The 25,105-nt window shown below is 35.3% G+C and overlaps 1 protein-coding gene across 1 annotated transcript in view; it reads left to right on the top strand.

Moving 5' to 3' along the window:
- LOC120422903 (leucine-rich repeat-containing G-protein coupled receptor 5A-like) overlaps nt 1-25,105 on the top strand; it is a 172,933-nt gene that overhangs the window by 125,231 nt on the left and 22,597 nt on the right. The window contains exons 2-10 of the mRNA XM_039586468.2: nt 14,854-14,925; nt 15,662-15,805; nt 15,894-16,037; nt 16,442-16,513; nt 16,593-16,664; nt 20,198-20,266; nt 23,266-23,403; nt 23,537-23,677; nt 23,772-23,837. Coding sequence (XP_039442402.1) covers nt 14,854-14,925; nt 15,662-15,805; nt 15,894-16,037; nt 16,442-16,513; nt 16,593-16,664; nt 20,198-20,266; nt 23,266-23,403; nt 23,537-23,677; nt 23,772-23,837 — 918 coding nt within the window. The remainder of the gene's footprint in view (nt 1-14,853; nt 14,926-15,661; nt 15,806-15,893; nt 16,038-16,441; nt 16,514-16,592; nt 16,665-20,197; nt 20,267-23,265; nt 23,404-23,536; nt 23,678-23,771; nt 23,838-25,105) is intronic.

Genomic DNA, 25,105 nt, shown 5'->3' with positions numbered 1-25,105 from the left:
CTTTTACGTTTTCGTAAATCAACTATTCTTTGTATTATATTTATTTGAATAAAGTTTAGTCCATGCATTGTCAATAGAAGCCGTTTTGCATAATACAAATTCTTAGTCCCCTGAAACATATCGAAACATTTCCGAAAATTAAAGAAAATGTTTTTTTTTTTATTTAATTTTTAGTAAATAATAAAAAGTGTTGATCAAAATATCCCTGCTCAAGAAGATGATTTTCGAAATATTCGCATTTCCATTTGGTATGACAAGGCTGCAACATTGTATGGAGCCTTAAATGGAAAAAAACTCATGATGCAATGAGCGTCAAATTTACCGGGCTTACCAAAATCCTGAAAAATTGGAAATTGTTAATAAAGACGTAGTTTTGTGAAAATTTTGAGTATTTCACAAAAAAATATTATTACTATCGAAATGCATTGAAAAAATTCCCGATCATTTGAAACCCTTACAGTGAAAAACTGAAATTTTGAGTAGTTTTTCGAAAATACGTAGTTTTGGTAATATTTTGGGTATTTTCAAAAAATTGTGTTGTCACTTTTGAATGTATGAAAAAATCCCGATCATTTGACACCCATATTGTAACAAATTGAAATTTTTAGTTTTTTTTCCGAAAATACGTAGCTTTGTGAAAATTTTTAGTATTTTCGGAAATGTGTGTTATAACTTTTGAAATGTATGAAATCCCGATCATTTGATACCCGTATAAAAACAATAATTTTAAGTATTATTTCGAGAAACTTTATAATTTGACTTTGTTTGAGAGAGGGTAATTAAGAATCACATTGACACATAAAGATGAAATGAAGAAAAAAAATCATGCAGAGATCAGATAAGAGATAAATTTTCTAGAACATGTCATACTGGTTTCAGTTATTAAACAAAATAGTAAAGCTTTCAAGTTTTTCCTTGAAATTCTAACTTTTGTGTGTGTGTGTTTTTTTTACTTGAAACAACTCAAAGATTGTTAATATTTGGGTTAAAAAAAAAACTTTTATATTTGTTTTATTTTGTCACATGTTTTTCAGCTTAATAAATGACTTCTCAAAGTACAGAATGGTGATTTAAATTATACGATAAATCAACATCATTACATGCTGAACGAAAACGTTAAAAAATCTCATTTTTTTAGGGAAAAGGTAAATATATTTTTCAAAGAAAATCAAACCAATGATTCTTTAAAAAGCTAATTTAAAATTTAAAAGTTTATTTTCATTAGGCAAGATCATTTAACAGTTTTGAATGCTTCAAAAATTAATTCAATACAAACGGAAAGTAAATGGAATAAAATCATATAAATTTCTTTAATTTTTCAAATTTATTTTCTATACATTTTCAAGAACCTTCCTTAACCTTCTATCGGATGAGGAAGTAAAACGTCGGTCCCGGCCTTGGTTGTTGTTAGGCCGTTAAGTCATTCCAGGTATGGGAGTCGTCTCCCTGCTATAAGTACAAACAACACACCAAACCAAACCTGCTCCGGTGGAATCGCTGGCGGCGGTTGGACTCGCAATCCAAAGGTCGTCAGTTCAAACACTGGGGTGGAAGATTCCTTGGAGTATAAAGAGGTTTGGGTGCTCTCCCCATTCAAGCCTTCAGACTCCTTGGTTTGAGCAAAAACTTGCAATAGAGACCCAAAAGACCTGGGGGTCGTTAATGTGGATGGTTTGGTTTTTTGATATTTTTTTGACATTTTCAAGAATTGATTCCTCAATTTTATGAAAATGTATACTTTCACAAATTTCTCGGGGAACGTGAAATATTTTTTTAAGGGAAATCCCGGGGATTGGACACTCTTTTCAAAATGCTTTCTTTTGTCAGAGGCATTCATTAAATTTCATAGATTTAAAATAAAAAAAATCTTTTGGTTTACCTCAGGGTTTTTTGTTAAGTTTGCGCTTATGCTGCAAAACTTCAATTAGAGCATTGTATGTTTACAGAGAAGAATAAACAAAAAGTTTTTTTTTGAAAACAAAATGTGACTTTTTAAATTTACTTTGAGTGTTGCCAGATAAAAAAACGTTTTACTAAAAATATAAAACACAAAAGCAGGCAATAACATTCGATTTCGGTGAGATTTTAAATACTAAAAATAACCTTGAACCCTCAGGATAAATCAGGAATTATCACTGTATGAAGTTGTTAAATCGTGTAAAGTATCTATAATTTATCACTTTACAACATAGTCCACAGCATGCCTTGACATTTTAAGGGTCAATATTATTTTATGTAACAGATAAGGGACTTAGGCCAAAGGAACAACATTAGGATAACAAATTCAAGATTTGTATAGATGGCAAATTGTTAATAAATTTCGAGTATGGCTTAAAATTTTTGGCCTAAATCCTTTGAATTTAACTCGAGAGGACTTTCAATTTTTCAAAAATATATGGACAGTTCTGATTATCAACTGTTCCGTTAGTTTTAACGACCAGCAATCACAGAGTTCGAAAGCCCACTCTAAACAACTTTACTCAAGTGGCGTCCTCTTGAACCAGTGCTCCGCCCAAAGCATTCAGCTTGAGTGACACCAGGCTAATTAAAAGTCCATTCCGGATCGGCCACATACTAGTAAAAGTACAGCTCAAGCGCTCCATCGAGTCCGTCCCATGTCCACTTAATGTACGATAAATTTCTCTAAAACTCGCATGTTTATGACAGGCTTTGCTCTTTTTTTGTGGAAAAAAGGACACGAAAACATCATCCTTGGCGGTGGTGGCTTTTTGGCTGGCAACACTGCTCCGATAATAAATGAACGGAAAAAGGATGTCATTTACGATAAGGCTGGCTGTGTGTGTGTGTTCCTGTGTGGAAAAACTGGAGCGGAAAACAAATGGCCAAAACTGGAAGAAAAACAATCATTTATCACCGACACACCTCTTCGCCCGCAAGGACTTTTCACGCTGGCAACCCTGGTCAAATGTGATGATGGCTGCCATAATGTAATGCTCGCATAAAGAGCCATAAAGCTGGTTTTCAACCAACCACCTCCCTCCCACAAAACGATCATCATCGTCATAGTTCCTGCCATTTTAATGGATTTGGCCATTTTCCGGGGACAGATTTTCAGGCAGGAAAAAACCGCTCCTTCCTGGAAGTGATTTGAATTGCTCGTGGCTTTGTCAGGCGGTGAGAATTCGCACACGCACACAAACGCCGCACAAGTTTGCCACTTAATTTTATTTATGGGAAAGTACACAAACTTGCGCGATTATTCTGGATGAGCGACTAATTCATGGTCAAACACAATTGTTATGGTGGCTTTTAAATCATGCGTTTCAAGAACTGTTAAAGATCTGTAGACAACAATCTAATTAATTTTCTTTAAAAAATCAAATTTAAATCGCAGTAATTTCATTGATTTAATCTTTTAACTGAGCAAAATCGGTTGATTTCATGCATTTTATTTTTGTATTTTTTTTTTTATTTGCACAAACTTTGTAATGGCTTTATCTATGTATTTTTAAAAACAATATTCGGATCAAATTGGCGTCTTCGGCAAAGTTGTCGGTATTGATGATAACTTAAAAAAAATATGTTAATGGAAAAAATACGTTTATATAACACTTAAATTTAGCCTAGAACTAAAAATTTTCAGTGCATTTTTTCCGAAATTTTTACAAATCCAGACTTTTTTTTGATAAGGTCCTATAAACATATGAAACACAATAGCTTATAGGACCTTTTCAAAAAAAACTCGAGAAATGCTCTATTTTTCTTTTATCTGATGTATCTAAGCAACCAGTGGTCCAATATTGAATGTTTCTAAATTTTTTTATAAAAATAAATCCGAATTTTTTTTTCAATGGATACTATTTCTTTCTAGAACTCTTTTAAAAGCAGTGCTCTATCAAAACCAGAAATAGATTTTATTTGTATTTTTTTATTTGTCCCAAACTTTGTGGGGGCCTAAAGAAGCCATTTTGTGTCGTTGGTTCACCCATACAAGTCTCCATACAATTTTGGCAGCTGTCCCTACAAAATGGTACGTAAATAATCGAAAATCTGTAACTTTTCAATATTTTTGTTAATGATTTGGTATCTTCGGCAAAGTTGTGAGTATTGTTGAGGTCTCTTGAGATAAAAAGGTACAAAATATTTGCCGATGTTTAAATTAACTTTTTTTTTCACAAAAACTTCATTTTCTAAAATACGTAATTTTTGACAATCGAGATTTTTTGATATGTTTTAGGGTACAAAACCAGCAACTTTTGAGTCATAGAGAAATATGGTAAAAAATCTGACGCCAAGTTATGATTTTTCGAAAAATAGTGATTTTCGGAAAAATCGTAATTTTATTCAAAAAACTATTTGATTTTAATGAAAAATTTAATTAGCAATCGAAAAGTACTCCACAGATTTTTTGATAATATATAGCCACCGAAAGTTTTATTTTAGCGAAATATTTTGCACCGAGCCACGTAGCCTAGTGGTAACGCTTCCGCCTCGTAAGCGGTAGATCGGGGTTCAAATCCCGGCTCGGACCAACACAACTGGTGATCTTTTCCCTTCTGGAATCGATTGCTTAGTAAAGGGAAGGTAGTGTATCGTCACAAACTGGACCTTATCACGACACCTTAGGGAGGCGACCTATGGAATGTTAACATTAACCTAAACATGTTAACATTAGTTGAGTGAAAAACTGCCACTGAATCCGCTTTGTAAATGCCGGCCCCGATACTCTTCACGGGTGTTCCCCTCAGGAACTGGGAAAGATTTACTTTTACTTTACATGAGTAATCGTTTCTAAAAATATATGTTTTTAAAGTTCAGAAAATTTGCTATAAAATTGTCTAAGAGACATTGCAGATTAGACCTCTGGTTGCTGGTTGAAGGTCTCACCCAAACAACCCACCATTTTCTAATGTCGAAATCTCAGCAACTAATGGTCCGATTTTGATAGTTAAAATTTGAAACATTCATTCATAAGTTTGTCTTTGACCACATTTCAATTGGATGTATGGGCTTACAGATATAAGCTAATTGACTATCCAGGTTACTATACTACACTAAAAAAAATATTATGTTTTCAGTTATGAGCAATGTAATTAGCATATATCTGTAAGCCCATACATCCAATTGAAATGTGGTCAATGGCAAACTTATGGGAAATTGGAGAATCGACTCTCGAGTTTGGTTTTTGAAAATTTTGACGTTTAGAGCACTTTAAAAAAAAAAACAGTTTCAGTAAATGATTTTTGTAAATTTTTAGGTGAGTTGCTCCATCCTTCATTTTTCGTGAGCCTTTTTGTTACATCTTGGGCTATTTTCACAAAAATTTTGAACGAAAAAAAATCGTGGGCTCTCCTTCAATTTTGACTTTTAAACTTAAAAATAAAAAAATCTCATAAAAGTGGAGTGTTTTTTTCTTTCAGTGTATTTTTTTCGGAAAGCCCGTCAAATTTCCTACAAGTTTGTCTTTGACCACTTTTTGATACGATGCAACGGCTTCGAGATACAGCAATATTTAAATTACGAAATACAAAAATATTGAAAACACGTACGCCCTTCTCAAATGTCATTATCGAGCGTAACTGGCTCCATATATACATAAATGGCTTATATATGTCTAGGATAACATGTCTACAAGGTGTCATTGAAATCGGAGAGGGTCGGGTACTACCGATTCCCTATTTGACATGGAATTGCTCTATCATTTCTGTTATTTAAAAAAAATGCAAAATATCTTAGAAGTTTTTTCTAAATATTTGCGCTTCTTATTTTTTGTTTTTCGATTTGAGCCTGATTTTTTTTTAATTTTTGTTTTTTTTTTTAGGTTTTTGATTTTAAATGATTTTTTTTTTAAATATATTACTGAGCTAAATGTCACAGAAGCTTCAAATTATTTTATCATTTTGTCGAAACAAGCCTATTTAATCTTAATTGATTTGGAATTACTTAAATCTAATTAAATCAAATTAAAATTGTTTTGCAATGCCTATCATTAGTCAGCTTTAACATATTTCACTCTTAATCATTATGTTAGTTCTAAAATAAGCAAAGAAATCTAGAAAATATTTTTTTAGTGTCACGTTAAAATTGGTTAAGAAAATTTTAGGTTTTTTTCAAAAATAATATGCAATGAAGCATGAAAAGTACTTTCTGTAATCTTCAAATAGCCTTTTCAAGGATATTATATCACATTTTCGTGAAATGTGGTAGATTTAAATTGAGGTCCCCGTAAAATTATCAATTTTTGAGCGTAAAAAAACACTAAGCCTAGTCATTATCGATGGAATCATCGAGGAAGAGAAGCATCAGTTTATAGAACAATGCAAAATGAAAATTCATCTGAAAATTCGCCTGGGAGAGAATCATAGCAACAAAATAACTGATTGACAAACTCCCTCAAAAGCTCTGTCTCACAAAGAAAAATGTCAAAGCAAGTCTGACAAAGATAAAATATTGACAAACAGAAAGTAAAATGCTTCTACAAACAGAAAGAAACCCATTTTTATGATACATTCTAAATCAAGATTTGAGTGTTTTTCTAAAATAAACATGGCTTCCAAATGGCCGACCAGAAATGACGCCTTTTAGAGCCTTAAAAAAAAAAACAAAAAAAAAACAAACATCTCAATACACATAATTTTAACAAAAGGTCACGTTTTTGAATAATATGCCCACTAGATTGAAATATTCTGACGCATTAAGTTGACATTCCAGTGACGTAGATTGGTACTAAAGCGCATTGTAATTCAGTTGTGAAAAATATTTCGTCAAACGACGAAACCGTAATGACCGATATGGAGGCATCCAATGCATAACAATGAGATGTGATGATGTTTTCCACGTTTGATGACAAAAATAGCACGCTTAGTATTCGGAATTAACAATTCCGTATAATGAAAACGTTCCGAAAATAAAAATGCTGCTGATTCTTTGATAGATCAATATGATTACACATTTGAGGCGTCACATTTTTTAACATCTTTTCACATCAGAATCAGATAACAGTATCATCGAAATTCGCAATCTCACCATTATCTAACGATGCTCATCTTAAGGTTACATCTTGTGGCTCAGATGAAAATGATTATTTCATAGGGGATGACTGTCAATTACTCGCATTGCTTACCAAAATTATAAACGTTGCTTAAAAACTATGTTGGACCGCTTCCATCAAAAATATCAAAAGTATCACATCATTATTGGATGAAATCTAATAAAAGTCTTAATCTCCTTTTGCAAAATATAAACATCGACAACGAAACAAGTGGCAGTAAAGCCTGCCGGTTAGGCTTTTTCGCAACGATTTTTTCCCCATCCACCCTTAACCGATTTTTTTTTCTCAGCGCCATTCCCAAGGGGTGTCTCACGAGGTGCCATAAAGGGAAGACATCTGATTACGGTTGTGATGGCTGCTCCAGCCGGCGCGTGTGGAGCCGTCGAAAAAAAAAGTCAATGTTTATGTTTTACTTTTTTTTCGTCGTTACCGCCATGTGTCATATAAGCAGAAAAAATGCGCACACCCGTCATCGGTGACGGCCGATGATTTACTGCCTTTGGAAGGCGATTTTTTCCGCCGATGTGTGCGTGTGTGGGGTGTCCTGGGGGTTGTTTCGCAGGATTTGCTTCTAACATTCGCGTGGATCTGACCCAAGTTCAAGTTCGTCTGCTAGAATTTTAATCTTTTTTTCGTTGATTTATGTGATTTGAGGCGTCGTTCAGTAGTTACGTCTCATTTTTTGGGATTAAAGGCATTAATTTCTTTTGAGTTTGCATAGTTTAATTTTAATTCAGATGTGTATTACAAAATAATTTTTAGTACAATTATGAAAAACTAGTATCAATTTAAGTCAAAATTTCGTTGTTTGTGTAATTTAAGAATGAAACCTTATCTGATCGCAGTGTTTGTCAAAAATGCGACAATTATTTTGTTCCTTTTATTTTGTCATCAAACGTATCACAAGTATATTGCGTTTTCTCTCTTAAAATCCTATCATTTTATCATTTTTACTAAAAAATAAATAAAAAAAAGTTGGAGTAAATAAAACAATTTTCGGCTTGGACAATTTAAAGCTCCAAACAAGAACTCCTTAGCTAAGTTATTGAACGCTTTTCGAGCCATATCATCACCCTTTCTGGAGCCTGAATACTGCCAAAACGTTCGCTTCATTAATCTTGACCCTCGATGAGCCGGCAAATACAAACTGACGACGACGTTCACGTGTAGTAAACTTCACCCCCCACAAAATCTTGCCACCTTCAAGTGTAGTGTCTCGCAAGTTTCCCAAAAGTAGTTCCCGGGGAAGATTTTGCTTTTACGTCACCGGTGGCTGTGTGCAGCTTGAACTTTATATTTTGACGAGATTGTGTTTGCCTCGTGGCGTAAAAGCTGACGAAGGTTTAAGATTATTTTTTTTGGGCTCTCGAAATGGCGGGATGGGAAGAAGGATAACTTAACAGACGAGAGAAGCTCTTGAAACTGGGGTGGGATTGTTCTTATTTCGTCTGGCTTGGCAGCCAGCTTGCTTAGTTTGGGCTAAACTGCTTCCAGACACCATCAAGGATTGCTCGCCCGCAGACAGCTGCAACAGATATTGGAACCCCTCCCCGTGTGTACTTTATCAGTGTACGAATACGGTTATGAGTTGACCCGTTCTGCCCATCAGACAACCCACAGCACTTGTTTTTTGTTTTCTTTCGTGGCAGTGCGAGGTGTTTGCTTGAGACGATTTGGATCCTTTCAGGATCAATAGAGCGGACTCTGACGCGCAAACATTGGATTACACAAATGGAGCTTTTTGGTAATCGGATCCGAAGGGAGAACTCTACGAGCAGAAAAAAAGCTTTGGATAAAACAGCTCCAAAGATAACAAAATTTCGACGTCGATATTGGAGGGGCCGATTCGTATCCCCGAAGGAGTCATATTTCGGCGAGTATTATTTATTGTCTTTTGGAAATTGGTGGAAAAAATAAACACACAGATTCAATCGATTTGGTATCTTAATACAAAGTTTAGAGTCGGCTCGAAAGTGAGTCTATTGAGCAATTCTCTTCGGAAACTTGATTTTTATTTGGCTAAAATTTTATGGGGGGCTTCCGAATGACCAAAGAAGTCATAATGGATCATTATTTCGTTCATACAAGTCTTCTTAGGTGAAGTATACTGACTCGGACTAAATAAATGCACGCGTTTACTAATTAACTAAAACTTTATTAATATTATGAAGGGTTTACAAGTTACGACTTTACATGACGACGGTCGGCAGGGAAAGAGATCGACTCAAGATCTGCTCTTGCTCTCCACGCCTTGTGCTATAAAAGCTAGTATAAGTACCTGAAATATCACTACCTACTGACAATTAGGTTTCTTCTATTGGCAATTTTTTTATAATAAACGAGGGATTTTCCAATTTTCCGGCCAATAAGTAAAAACTGTCAATTTAAAAGATGACCAAACATTTTATTTATTTTTATAAAGAAAAGTGCGATATATTTTTACTATTCTGTGAACTTTCGTCGACCTTCAGTAATATTTATAAATAATTTTGATATTTTGCATATATTTGACACTAGGTTTTTCTAAAGTTTAAACTAAAACTTAAAACTAAAAATTAAACATTTTTTTTCTTAACACGGAAAAAAAATCAATCCTCGAAATCGTGAATTTTATTCATGAATTTGAAAACCACGAAGGAATTTATTCACGTTTATAGTGCAAATGCACCATACTCATGAATAAATTCCATCGTAGACCTCAAATTCATGAACAAAATTCACGATTTCAAGAATGAACTTTTTCCCGTGAAGGTAGTTTCAATTTAATCGTTTTATGAATTAAATTATGTAATCTTTTGAATTATGAAATTTGAAGTCTCTTTATATATATTCTGTGTGATGGACGAAACCAAACCAAATCAAAAACTGATGATTCAAAAACTCTTCATGTACACAGGACTTGTTTGACGAGACATTAATCCCAAATATGATCAGAGTTGGTCGGCGTTGGTGTGGCGTTTTTTTTTATCATTTTTTCAGTTTCAATCCATTTTTTCCGATTGTAAATAAAAAATGTTCAGAACAAAAAATGAGTGATAGAAATAAACTATCATTTGATGATTCTCGATAGCGACCGTCACAACAGCTTGCGAGTTCTCTACTTATATCGCCTGCTTGCCAGCAAGAGCATTCTCTTTCTATCACTCGTTCTCCTTTCCTCGTGCATGCACACTCGCCGAAGATTCTTTTGTTTTCTCAGAAATCCGCCATTAAAAGAACGCGAGAGGGTGATTAGAAACCGACCACTTATTACGTCCTTTTAAACTTCGTTGACAAATTTTGTTTTGTGGTGACTTTTGTGGCTACGTTCTGTTGAGGGGGGTTGATTGTGAATGTGAGAATGAGAGAGAAAAAGAGATGGTCACAAGGGTTTGTGTAAACACGCGATAGAGACCGGCAATTCTTGGTGCTGAAAATCTTGCGATGAAATGAAGGAAAAGGAATGTTGTGAGGTGAAATTTGGGGCATGATGGTTGTATTTACTGAGAACTGGAAATTTGATATTTTTAAAACACTGTTTGCAACTTATTACATAAATGTCAATTTTAAACTCGTTCCTTTTCAGTAACTTAACTGTAACACAAATGTATGCCAGCTAGAAGTTGACGGAAACGTTTCATTTTCATACTTATCCCATATTAATATCCTGTTCTTCCCCGGAAACAAAGTGACTCAAAGAATAGGTATCCCATTTCTTTTTCTCTCCCTGAGTGACTAAGTGAAAAAAGATTCAGTTTGTTGCAATTTCCCACGATATCATAGTACTGGCCACCCCTCACATCCTCAAACCATTCCGTTTTTGTCCATAACTTGGCACGATGACAGCGAGAAGAGCTGAAAGATATATCCGTCGTGATAATAACGGCACGAAAGCAAACAGAGGATAATTGAAAATGAATTCGTGGCTGCTGGACGGAGAAAAAAAATGAAAGAAAATCATAAAGGCATTCGTTCTGGTGCAACTAACACAGACTCTGGGTGGTTGTAGGTATCAGTGTCACTGTGCACTTTTCTCTTTCTCTCTCGGGGAAAACCAAAAAACGAGGTCGAATTGCTAGGCTTCTTTTGTTACGTCCTCGGGAAATCTAGGATTTCCTCGCTTTTTTACTTCATGCGTTCTGATTTTTACTATTAAATTTCCAGCTCCTTTCATGCCCAAATTAAGTTAAACTGTTAGTTTCACAAACAATTTTCTTCACTTTTTACCCATTTCCAAGCATCACATTGGTGATTCAGCGTGATGCTTTTCCACGTTTTCCCCCCATCTCCTTATCACCATTTCAAGGGACATAAAATTCTCATCACGATTAGATTAATTTTTGATCGTTTTCCTCTCCGTGGTGGCGAGCGTGCTTCCGTTGTTTTTTTGTTTTTTTTTACTGGAAAACCGCTGCATGGTACTGTCACCACAGGGGGAGAAAGGGAGGGGAAGGATGTCAGGACGAATTGTGAAACCGCTTAGCATGCGCTGCTGGCCATTACAGGGATACAAATAGGAGGTCCTTGAATGGTGTGGAGAAAACTGGGTTGCCCAGAAAAAAATATAAGTTTTCTGGTAGTGGAGATGAATTCTTGGACATAATTATTGTATCTGATGCTGTTTGTAGTGCGACAGAATCTATTAAAAGTAGGCCCCATCAGGGTACAATAAAAAAAAATGACATTAGGGATATCCCCTGACTCGATTCTTTGAGCAAAAATAAGTAACTGTGCCAATTTTGAGCCAAATCAGTTAAGGTTAAGGAGTCGCTATTCAGCGTAGAAGTTTGCATAGCAAAAAAATCAATGATGTGTGAGGAATAACATCGTTTTACAATTTTTGGCAGCTGGTGGCGCAGGTCTGGCCCAAAATTGCCCAAGTGTGAGACTCTTGTAGGAAATTCAACTCCCTACAACTGTCTAAGGGTGCAAAACGCTCCAAGTTGATCCACTTGAGTATCTCTTAAGATTTTCAAAAAAAATCATTTTTTCTTGTCACTCTTATATGCCTCTTAACTGTGTACTTTTGAAAATCATAAACACGAAATCATGTTTTTCTTCAATGAATATTTATTACAAAAGCATAAACAAGAACATGGGTGAGATCCCTGTCCCTCCCACGCACAAAGTTGAAAGGGTAAGTGATGGGTAAGTTTGGTCCCAAATCCATAATTTGATTTTTCCAGGGTTTTCGATCAGACACGTTTTCACATGCCTGATTCGATGGAATTATTTTTTTTGTATAAACGGTTTCTTATTATCAAAAAACTCATGAGTGAGATACATTGTTCTGTTTACAGTTACTAATTTTCACATTTTTGCTTTTATAGAATTTAAGGAAATCAGTAAAAGGTTTTTAAGAGCTATTTCAGATTCACATACACACATAATTTGGTCTTTTGTTGAACTGTCAATAAGAATCAATCGCGTAGTTCTGTCTTCTACTAAAACGTTACATTTATTTAAAGGCCCATCAAGATTTGGTTTCTGAGACTTAAAATTTGATCATTCAAAAAAAAATCGTGCAATTCACTTAAGGAGCTATTATATTACCGCAAACAAAGAAACAAACTCGCATTTTTTGTGTTTAACAGTTTGCCAAACTCGCAAACTTCGTTGCGGCAAACTCGCAAACAAAGTTAAATGAATACAGGCTGTCGTTTCTGCAAACGAATAGAGCGAGCAAACTGCCAAACTGTCAAAAAGATTGTTTGTTTGTTTGTCGTAGTCTAATACTGCCTTTATATTAGGTACAAATCACTTTTTTTCTTTGTTTTGATTAACCCTTTTAGGCCTGATGGGTTATATATGTGTGTGTGTGTGTGTGTGTGTGGTCCAATCCAATACCCGCTAACCGGTAGCGAAATTATGGGAAAGTATAATTTGTATCAGACTGTGTATATGTCGAATGCTGATACAGCTTATCTCAGTCCCGGGTATTAGGTGGTGATAGCCCTCGCACTGCTTCCAACGACCCGTTTCAGAATGACAGTGTTCCTTGCGGTCCAATTCCGAGGTCGCTGGGCATTGTTCGGCCCCGCCTAAACATAGAAGCAAGCATCTGAAGGAAACTCGATCTATATTTAGACTTCCAATCCCCTCAGGCAAATCAGGGATCAGCGTGTATTTAATATGAGAAGATAACATGTTTCAACACTACGGATCAATTCACTGCTAGAGTGTAAACCTTCTGATGGCCGACTACTTAACGTCCCAGACCACCAATCCAAAGGTGTGAGTTCGAATCCCACCTGATTCATTTTAGTTTTTATTCATATTCAAATTCCTGATTCCATATTTCAAAGGAACCGACCGGGATTTGATCCCTGAACCTTCTGCTTGTGAGGCAGAAGCCGTAACCATTAAGCCACGGAGCCGGCTCCTGATGAGTCATATATGACCCAAAAATCAAAATTTTCTAAAGTAGCCTATAATTTTCGTTTGCTCCTCAGGATCATTTTCCCGTTAAAAAATATTTTTTTGAAAATTCAGGCCTGAAAGGTTTAAGGCAGTGGTCCTCAACCTGTAGACACTCGCAAAAAAATAAGCAATTTGCCCCAGAATCACGAACCGCAAGTGAAACATAAATGAAAACCATTTCAAGTTATTGAATTTCAATTGTTAGAAATTTGAAATTGAACAAAATCCAACTTTTTTCAGAAATTTTCAAATGGTTTTTAAATGTAATCATTTTTTCCCCAAAATTGTTACAAAATATGCTCTCAGCAATTAATCCCTACTGATTTGATTTTCTGTTTCCAAAATTGATTTTCATTTAATTTATCACTTTTTCATTTATCCTGTCCAATTTTTTTTTTCTTTGAAAAATAACATTTCTAACGTCTGGCAAACAATTTGGTTTGAATTGCTATTTAGATTGAAACATTGTGTTGCTCATTTCAATGATTTATTTGTTTATATTTATTTAGATTTTAGATTTTAGACATTTAGCCATCTCTGAGTCATTCTTTTGCTTAAAATAGATTTTATTTTGAAAAATCTTCGAAAATTCAATTTTTACTCTAAAACTGACCTTTTCGAAAAAATCTAATGATGGGAATTGATTCAGCAGACAAAATTACATAAAAAATGATCAATAAGATTGCCGAGACAAACTTATTTAACGTTCTACATAGCATTTTTGATTTTTTTTTTATTATTGATATCCCAGTAGAATTTGACTTGCATGAAAGTTGGAAAAACTTGAATGAGAACCAACTGAAGATATCATTTTAAAGTGGCTATAAATATGTGTACAAACTATCAAATTTAATAAACCAGGGGTGTTTCAGAAAGGGGAAAACGTGAACTTTAAGATACATGTATTGATTTAGTTATTCAATAGTTCTTTTGTAAAATAGTCGACAAAGTTGCTGATTTAGGCCTAAACTAACATTTCAAACGGGTGTATCATAAAATTGGGACCATTTGGAGCAATTTTGGACCCGGATTCGGATTCAGCAGGCAAAATTCTACTAGGAACACAAATACTCGTTTTAGAGACAAAATCTTGTTGGATTGAATAATTGATTTGCCCTGTAGTATTCAAACAGGCCTACATTTTTCAACATAGATAAAATAAATTAACGAATCGCATAAATATGTTATATAATCCCAATAATCGCCATCCAATTTCCTAACAAATGATGATTGAACACACTTTTGCCCCATGTGAGTGGACTCCCCTCGAAGTGATCCCTCATTTCGTGCTGATTTTCACTCGTTGGGTCCCCATTTACGCGCCAAGCAGGAGACGTTTTTTTATGATGATGAAAAATGGACCCAAAACCTTTTTCCACCAGCCCCAGCCGAAATGATCCCAAAACTAAACGTTTCCGTTTTTCTCTCTTTTTCGCCAACAGTGACATCAGCAGCAACAACATCTCTAGTTTACCAAATAAATCGTTCGACACGCTACCAAATCTGGAGGAGCTGTAAGTATAAATAACTAACTCCGGTCTTGTAGATAGACCATTTCCGAACGGGGACAAAACTAGAGATAAATTTCCGCCATCAATTAATCAACTCTTTCATTTTGCCGACGGCATCTGGAGATTAATTTGCAAACAAGTTTCGCTCTCTGGCATGGTCTGGCGGGAAAATCTTTGCAGATAGTTAGGAAGATTTTTTTTTATGTTTTTGCAATTAAAACTTTCTTGCTGCCCGGCTCGATCCAGGAAAATGTGATTTTGCAAATATCCGTCGATGGTTGGCTCTGGCATCCGGCAGGAAAAAACAAACTATCTTTTCATTAGGCTGACCGGCTTTGCCTGGGTGGAAAAACTTTATCGCTCGAGCATTACGATGGACTAACCGCAACTTGGGGGGAGGAAAGATGGAGAAGTTGAAGGAAATAAGATCTTGTAGCGAAGAATTTAGGTTATGAAAACTGTTGCGTGAAGGTTGAGGGAAAGCACAGACGAAGGGTTGCGGTTAGGAACGTTGGAAGTATTTTTCTAATTAAACTTTTACATTGAAGGTTGTGGCAAAAATTGTGTTAAGCCAGGAGATCAAGGCAAGGCTTTTGAGTAAAAAGGAAACTAATTGCATATTTTTAAAGGATCACTGCAAACGTAAAATGTAGAGCGATTTTGAACATGAACATGAGCAGATTTTAAGTTCTTTGTTCAAAATTTCATTTAAACTTTTCTTATTTCTTTTCCCATGCAGCATCCTCTCCAACAACCAGATCGAACAAATCGACAGCGAAGCCTTCTACGGGCTGTCGAGCCTCAAAAAGCTGGTGCTGCAAAATTGCGCCCTCACGCGAATCCCTTCCGATGCCCTGCGCCGGATTCGCACCCTCGCCGCCCTGTGAGTAGACCCACTAACCTTAAGGCTTTCAAATGTTGAACTTCTCCCTCTCACTAACCCCCCTTAATTGGGGCCCGCAATTTTCCAGCCACTTGGACAGCAATCTGATTGCCGACGTGGAGAACGTAACCTTTCGTGGGTTCAACTATCTGAAGAGTTTGAGACTGGAAGGCAATCTGCTGCAACGGATCCCGACGGAGGCGTTGATCGGATTGAGATCACTAGAAGCTTTGTGAGTATATTGTGACACTATTTGACATTTTTAATCAGTTGAAAATTAAAAATATTATTAAACTTTTCCAACTAAATGTTATCAACCTTGATCAAAACCTATCAGAGCAAAAAAAAACAAAACATTTTGCGACATTATGTCACATTTAAGTTCGACACCGAGAATAAATTGTTCCTCTGTGACAATCACACGTAACACGTGCCTGATATGACAAATTGAGGGCAAAATTGTTTGCTATTTGTTCTGCTCAAATGTTTCGCAATTGGCAAACTGCCAGCAAAGATGGTGATAGAGCATAGAGTGCAATAACACAAATATCGCATAATGTGTCAGGCTCTGCCTTTTCTTGAACTGATAACTTCTCGACACTTTTGAGTAATTTACTTTTTTGTTTCTCTTTTCAGAAATTTAGGAAGTAATTTATTAACTACTATTAAGGCAGGAGATTTTCCACTTTTGGAGAATCTTCATATTTTGTAAGTATTCTTAAACAACTGAGATAGCACAAATCTTACCTTTCTACTCCACTTGTTTTCTCCATCTCTTTATTTGCAGATTAGTGAAGAGAAATCAAATAAGTGAAATCACTTCCGGTGCTTTAACCAATTTAACTCGTTTAAAAGTTTTGTAAGTATCGTTTTCCCTGTTATCGAACCCACATGAGTGTGTAGTGCGTGAGAAAGTTCCGGAACAGTGGTTCTCAGCTAAGTTTCAGGAAAATTTGAATAATCAAATTAATAAAAAATGATTTAAATAAGCAGTGAATAATTTAACTGTAATTTTTATCTTGATTGTTTCAAAATTAGGCAGCCATTTTGTCAAGACAACTTCTATTTTTGAAACACTTCAAGGTTTACAAGGGTTGATTCCCAAAATTATGACAAAATCTCAAAATCAAAATAACTTAATAAAATGTTTCTTAAATGGAGAAATCACAGTTTCTTAAATGGAGAAATATTGTGCATGGGTTAGACATTGTTCCATAATAAAAGACCCAAACTGTTACTTAAGGTTTTGATTGCGCTCTTTTGGTTAAAATCTGGCCCGAGAGCCAACACTCAAAGCCTGATCTTTGAGAACTCTTTACCAGAAATACTGGAGCGATACCTGTATCCGCTTTTTAAAAAAATTGCCCTCCATCATTCGAAAACTGCTCGTCAAACCCACGATTTTTTAAACCTTTGTGTGGCTGGGGGTTCGGAGACGATAATTATTTTAATGGATCCACAATTTTTGACCGGTAAAAGTGGTCAAGCACTTTTCCAGAGGTAATTTTTTGAATATTTTACAAAAAAAATCATATACAAGTTTAAATAACTCAATTTAAAAAATCGAAGCTTGCGCCATAAACTGATTGCATCCTAAATATACCGAACATCAAATTTGATGTCCCGGCTCGTTCTTTTTATTTATGTTACAACCTATAATCGTGAATAATTTAAAAAAATCACACATTTTTATTAAAATTATGCTCAAAAAATAACACTTTTTTATCCGATTTGCTTCTTCATTTTGTAAGAAAGTCTATTTTTTCTTTCTGGATGGATTAAATCGGATTTTTTAAAGAAATTTGACGTAGATGTTAAAAATGCTATGGGTGACCAATTTCATGAAATAAGAGCTTTCATGCAAAATTATGCAGTGAAAAAGACGAATGTTTTGGAATGTTAAACATTTGATGATTTTTGTACTCTTGTACTCTTTTTATGTAGTTTTACCTAAAATAATGGGTAAAAAGTGAAATTCAAGAGAAACTGAGAAACAATTTTTCACTTCCAGAGTTAAAACGAAACTTTTTTTTGACCACATATTTTTCATGCAAGATTTTTTGCCAATTCATCGGGATTTTGTAAAAAAATTCATCAGTGTCTGTAGTATTTTACTTTTTAACATTACATCAGGTGAAATTACATAAATAAAGGTAATATCCATCAAATCTAGATTAAATTTTCAAAACAACCTATCCCTCATGGGTTTCCTATGCAGATAGGACCTTTTGAAAATTTAATCGAGAAATTTTCTTTTTTTTTATTTCTTTACCCAGAAAAAAAATCATGGTAATATTACATCTGGAAAGGGGTACATCTTTTTATGTCTGGTGTAATGTCGCATTTTCAGTCTAAATTGAGGTAAAATTACATCATAAAAGAGGTTATATTCAACCTTCTAAAATAAATAAAAAAAAGTATAAACCGAAAAATAAGTTCTCAGAATGTGCTCAAAACTTGTCTAGGGGTTCTTTGGCCAAAATAATCAATCCCGTAATTTTTGTGTGGCCATTAGGGTGACCTACACCGTGCTGGGGTGGTCCCAAAAATGGCAATTTTAGTTTATTTTTATTTTTTTTCTAATAATCATATCTCGGAACCGTTTCAACCAATTTTAGCTCTCTTAGACGCAAGTGAAAGGTTTTTAGTTGTGCTTTTAGACGCAAGTGAAAGGTTTTTAGTTGTGCTTTTAAGGAAAAACAGTTTACTGTTCAACAAATTCAGGCTAACTTTTGAAAAAGTCGCATGAAAACTTAAAATTGCGTTTTGTCAGTGTCTGGACCAAAAAGCCTATGTCTGAAAATATTTTTATCGGATTCCTCGGAGAATTTCACATAAAATATAAAAATATGGAGATGTTGTGTATGTATTTAAGGGGTTATCCATATCCATCCTTTTTAGGACATTGTAGGATCCGCTCTTTTTTCCTTCGTGCGGTCAATTAAAAATGTATGGAGCTTGAACAATCGGAAACGCCTATCTTTTTTCCGTTTTTGCTTAAATGGCAACATTGTTTATGGATGGCCCCTAATCCTAAATTTTGGCAAAGGAGTTCTTTTATTCTGCAGGACATCAATTTTGAAAAAATATTTTCTTTTAAAATTTGCTTGAATATCGAATTTGTCCAATAAAAAAGTATAAATAATCAATTCTAGGTGTATTTTTCGACAACATTGAATCAAACAAATAAGCTTTAAGTAACTGCTTCCTTTCATTTTACATCCCATTATGATTTGTATCAATTGTATTGTATGTTTTGACCAATATTTATTTCTTTTTTATTTTTTGGAAAAAAAAAACAGTCAAACAGGGTGCTACAAAAACTTGAAATGCAATTTGTGTTGGTTTCAAAATTGACAAAGATTTAAAACATAGAAGAAGAAAACTCAAACCGGAAAAAGAAAGTTTTCACAGTAATTTTTCATCTAAAATTAAATAATTTTAAGTAAATAGCAAGATTAATTTTGTAGAAAATGGTTTACATCGGTTATTTTTGCATGTTTTTGATCATGAATTTATTTAATTAAATATCAAAAGTTGAAATTGTTGTTGTTGAAAAGAGCGTTGCTATGATCCATTTTTTTAATTTTTTTAAACATGCCTAAAATCGGATGCACTTTGGGTTGCAGCTTTTAAAGCCATGCAATTTGAATTTGAGAAAATATTGTTGTTCAATTTTAAAAATATTGTGTTTCGGGAACTCTGTTTACAAATGTTTTTAAAATTAGCTTTGGCATTTATAGTGTTTTTCATATGTTTTAGGTTAAAAAATATGCCTTCATAAACTGCTTATTTTATGTAGCTTTGCTGGGAAAAAGCTTGAGAATTATTTAAAATTAAATGAAACAGTTCAGTTGAATCAATTAATATGATATGTTTCATATTGATCGTATTCAATTGGTTGTGTTATCTTAGTTACCCACAACGATATCGTTACTTTTAAGAATACTATACAAAAATAAAATAGAACCACTGTCCCTAGTACAGGAAAACCCCAAAGTTTTTCCTCATTTCCTTCTCTCAGCCGAAAGCCGGCACAAACCCCTAACCTAACCCAGGGCTTTCCTGATCGTATGTATGGCTAAACGCGCAATAAAAGTGTGCTGGAATCGAGCGCGCCTGCATTAAGGCACCCAATATGATGGCATACTTCTGCATGGGTTTCTCGCTTTCTGCCGGGAGCAAAACAGGAAAAAAAATGTAATGCGATTAAAAGTTTGTGTTTTTCCACCGACCTTCGGCTCCCACCCCGGGGGGTTGGGGAAAACTTCCGGGTTTTCCCAGATTCGTGTGAAAGCTTTTCTCACCTTCTCTAACGATGTTTGTGTATGTTTTTTTTTTCTTCTTTTCTTTTTCTTTTGGAATCACACCACCACCTCGCACATTCGACAGAGAGTTAGATGATAATGTGTTAAGTTCAGTGCCTGTTGGCTTGGAGAATCTCGTGATGCTGCAAGAACTGTAAGTATTGGCGTGGGAGCGAGCTTTTTTTTTCTTTTCCAGGAAGAATAGCGATGGTTTCCGGTTGATTGATTTAATATTTATAGCGAGTGGTTTTATTGACGAGCGATATTGGGGAAAGTTTTCTTGGGGAATTATTATTCATGAGGCGGATATTATACTCATTGTTCAATTCATGGGAACAATAAAATAAGGAATGGTGCAGTGGAGCGAATGAGGCTTATTTATTGAAATATCTTTTCTGATCATTTAGTTATTATGTCAGCACTGTTATGCTATTTTTGATTAATTTTTAAATATATTTATGTGGAAAACCAAAGTAAGGTTGGTTGAGGATTTCATATTTTGATTTGTATATGAAATCATATTTTCATATTTTGATTTAATATGAAATGAAGCTTTTTTCCATTAAAATTGAATTAAGTTTTTTTATATGGCTTTCTTCCGAAGCTCACATCAACTCATTTCAGTCACGTCCAACGATAAATATTTTGCTCAACAAAGCCCACAAACATTCTAAGCACAAACTTGAATGCGGCTGATTGGGCATTTTCAGGCTTTAAAATTCACCCTTTGTCTGCAAAAGATAAACATCTTCACGTTTCGTCAAAACAAGAAGAAAAGAGAAGAAGCAAAAACAGTTTTCCTACCAATAAACTACCAAAACGACCTCGACTTCCTGCCAGCCTCGTTCCGGCTTCCTTCCCTCATTAGAATGGAAACATTGTTGCGCTTTTCAGCCGCTTTATTTTCCTCCTAGCGGCAAAGTTCAAAGAGTTGAAGAAAAATGCCAAGAAAGAGAAGATGTCCCACATATTTTTTTTCTGTCCTGTCGGGAACCTGCCGACGTCGCCATCCGGGGATAGCTTCGGTACAATTAAATTTAATTTATGTGAAATTTATGCCACCACCCGCCATCGGATGGCCACGGATGTTGGCCCACAAACGGAGTTTGGTGGCCTTTTCCGACTGGTTGCAGCGCTGTAAAGGGGAGAAACTACCAAGTCACTGTTTTGTAGTTCTGTTCTCTGCTCTAGCCGAGTTGATTTTGGCAGTAAAGGTTTGCTCCGTTTTTGCTTGGTTGAAGGAAATCGCTTGCTGAAGGTGGCACAGTGGGAAAATCCGGGGAAAAACATTTTAAACATTTTTTCTCACATTTTGGGCTTGAGTTCAGTTTAAGTCTAATTTTCAGAATCAGTGTCTTAGTTTCAGTCTCAGTTTCTGTCTCAGTTTTAGTCTCAGTTTCTGTCTCAGTTTCTATTTCAGTTTCTGTCTCAGGTTCAGTCTCAGTTTCAGTCTCAGTTTTAGTCTCAATTTCTGTCTCAGTTTAAGTCTCAGTTTCTGTCTCAGTTTCTGTCTCAGTTTCAGTTCAGTCTCAATCTCAGTTTCTGTCTCAGTTATAGTCTCAGTTATAGTCTCAGTTTCTGTCTCAGTTTCTGTCTCAGTTTCTGTCTCAGTTTCTGTCTCAGTTTCTGTCTCAGTTTCAGTCTCAGTTTCTGTCTCAGTTTCAGTCTCAGATTCTGTCTCAGTTTCTGTCTCAGTTTCAGTTCAGTCTCAATCTCAGTTTCTGTCTCAGTTTTAGTCTCAGTTTCAGTCTCAGTTTCAGTCTCAGTTTCAGTCTCAGTTTAAGTCTCAGTTTCAGTCTCAGTTTCAGTCTCAGTTTCAGTCTCAGTTTCAGTCTCAGTTTCAGTCTCAGTTTCAGTCTCAGTTTCAGTCTCAGTTTCAGTCTCAAGTTCTGTCTCAATTTCAGTCTCAATTTCAGTCTCAATTTCAGTCTCAGTTTCCGTCTCAGTTTCCGGCTCAGTTTCAGTTTCTGTCTCAGTCTCAGTTTCTGTCTCATTTTCAGTCTCAGCTTCAGTCTCAAGTTCTGTCTCAGTTTAAGTCTCAGTTTGTGTCTTAGTTTCTGTCTCAGTTTCAGTTCAGTCTCAATCTCAGTTTCTATCTCAGTTTTAGTCTCAGTTTCAGTCTCAGTTTCAGTCTCAGTTTCAGTATCAGTTTCAGTCTCAGTTTCTGTCTCAGTTTCAGTCTCAGTTTCCGTCTCAGTTTCAGTCCCAGTTTCAGTTTTAGTTTCAGTCTCAGTTTCTGTCTCAGTTTTAGTCTCAGTTTCAGTCTCAGTTTCTGTCTCAGTTTCTGTCTCAGTTTCAGTCTCAGTTTCAGTCTCAGTTTTAGTCTCAGTTTCTGTCTCAGTTTCTGTCTCAGTTTCTGTCTCAGTTTCTGTCTCAGTTTCTGTCTCAGTTTCTGTCTCAGTTTCTGTCTCAGTTTCTGTCTCAGTTTCTGTCTCAGTTTCAGTTCAATCTCAATCTCAGTTTCTATCTCAGTTTTAGTCTCAGTTTCAGTCTCAGTTTCAGTCTCAGTTTCAGTCTCAGTTTCAGTCTCAGTTTCAGTCTCAGTTTCAGTCTCAGTTTCAGTCTCAGTTTCAGTCTCAGTTTCAGTCTCAGTTTCAGTCTCAGTTTCAGTCTCAGTTTCAGTATCAGTTTCAGTCTCAGTTTCTGTCTCAGTTTCAGTCTCAGTTTCCGTCTCAGTTTCCGTCTCAGTTTCAGTCCCAGTTTCTGTCTCAGTCTCAATCTCAGTTTCAATCGCAGTTTCTGTCTCAGTTTTAGTATCAGTTTCAGTCTCAGTTTCTGTCTCAGTTTTAGTTTAGCCCACAGTTCACCTCATCCAGCGGATCTAGCAATCGGAAGCGCCGGACAAGCGGAATAGTTTGGACAGAAGTTCTCATTAATTATTCATAAGCTTCCCCTTCCCGTTTCTACCACTAGTCTAACGTTCCGTAAGGGCTAGACGCGCGCCTTACTGGAAGATTTATCTTCCGGCTTTGTTAAACTTAACTCGCTCCAGATATAAATGTTCGCAAGAGAACGAAAAATAACGCTTCATCAGCCACTTTGAGACAATAGCAGATTATAGAGTCACTGTCCATTGTCCACCGAGCTTGCTGGAACTTGCTAACTTTGTATCCCTTTTCCCCGTGTTTTCTTTTATTTTTCGAACCACCACAGGTCAGCATCCGGCAACCGCATCCGATGGATCTCGAAGGATGATTTCCCGAAAAGTCTAGTCACATTGGAGCTCAGGTCCAACCCGCTGGTTGGCATCAAGCCAGGCGCGCTGCAGAACATGCCCCGGCTCCGGAAGTTGTAAGTGCATGCATAAAACATAACCTCCCAATTCCGCGATAAATTAGCCTATTTGTCCAGACACTGGAAAGTGGTGCGATGATTTTCATGTTTTGGCATTTGTTTTCTCATGTTTTTTTTTTGTTTTGGTTAGAATTCTTTCGGACGTCCGGGGACTCCAGGAACTACCTCCGCTAGATGGCTGCACTTCGCTGGAAGTGCTGCGGATCGATCGAGCTAACCTAACCAAACTACCTGACCATATGTGTAAGACTTCGCCGCGCTTAAGGAGTTTGTGAGTATTGGTGGAAAATTATTTACTTGATATCTTGGAATAAACGAAACAAAAACTGTTCAACTCTTCATTTTTCTTTTCATCTTCTTGCCAGAGACTTGAAATCCAATAGATTGAAAAGCATTCCAAATGTGACAAACTGCCGTGATTTAAGAGTGTTGTAAGTATCACATTTTATACATATATTTATACAGAGAACCGTATCGTTGAGTTCAAACGATTCTTATCCATACAGCAGCGAAATATAGATTTCACAATCAATTGTGAATGATACAGTTGTTTTACAATTGCTACTTTTCTAAATACACGGAGAAAAAAGAGTTCTCAAAATCGTGAATACCCGTTCATGAAATTGGGAACCACGAACAAATTGTTCAATTTCCATGGTACGTTTTTGAAAATCGTACCATGGCATTTGAACACTTTGTTCGTGGTTCCCAATTTCATGAACCAGTGTTCACGATTTTGGGCACTCTTTTTTCCGTGTAATTACATGTTTCAATACAATTTTTAAATATATATGCCATCATTTAAGGCGTATTAAGGCTACAGTCTAAATAGAGACAGCAGTTTTTAGAGCACTTAATAACTTGAAATTTGGAAATGGATGTACATTAGGGTGACAAGAAAAAATATTTTTTTGGAAAATCGTAATAGATGCTTTATTCTTTAGGTTAAAAGAAGTACCATAAACCGGGGTGACTTTGGTAGGATTTCAACTTATTTTTGAAATATTTTCCAACTGGTAAGGTTTTTCTCAAGATTATTATTTTTAAAACATGTACATTGTAGACCCCACAAAGTCCATGCTTTATTTTTTGAAAAAAAAAAAGTTTTTTCATTAGTGTTAAGAAAAATAGACACGTTAAAAATTCCAAGTTTAAATTCCGGGGTGACTTTGATAGTTATAATTTTTCTTGTAAAAATCAGATTTAAGGTGTTCAAATTTCATTTTTTCGTCAAATGTACCATAACTAAGGTTGCTGATATAGTTTTTAAGAAAAAAATATTGTTTGTATTTAGTTATTTAAGTTTCTAAGCTTTTTAACAAAATACATATAAATTTAAGGTGAAATTGTAAAATAGTCGAAATTTTTCCTGAAATTCTTTAAAACTAGTTTTGTTTATAAAATTATTGATTTATTTTACATTTTAAACTGATTTCGAAGCACGAATCACAAGTTTCCACATTTTACATAAAATTTGATTAACTAACATTGCCTATAAATTTGGAGATTTTTTTAAAATTGTGTTTCAAAAAAGGTGGGAAAAGTTATCCCGTAGATGGTTATCCCGGGAATAATTTATAGCGCTATGGCGGCCATCTTTATGGCATGCGGGATAACTTGTCATGGTTATCCCAGGAACAATTTTTAAGAGAGATTCCAAAACTTAAAAAAAAACGAACAATTAACATTACCTGGACAT

Source organism: Culex pipiens, chromosome 2 (assembly GCF_016801865.2).
Source record: "Culex pipiens pallens isolate TS chromosome 2, TS_CPP_V2, whole genome shotgun sequence".
Classification (NCBI taxonomy): Eukaryota; Metazoa; Arthropoda; class Insecta; order Diptera; family Culicidae; genus Culex; species Culex pipiens.
This window is presented reverse-complemented; position numbering and strand designations above follow the sequence as displayed.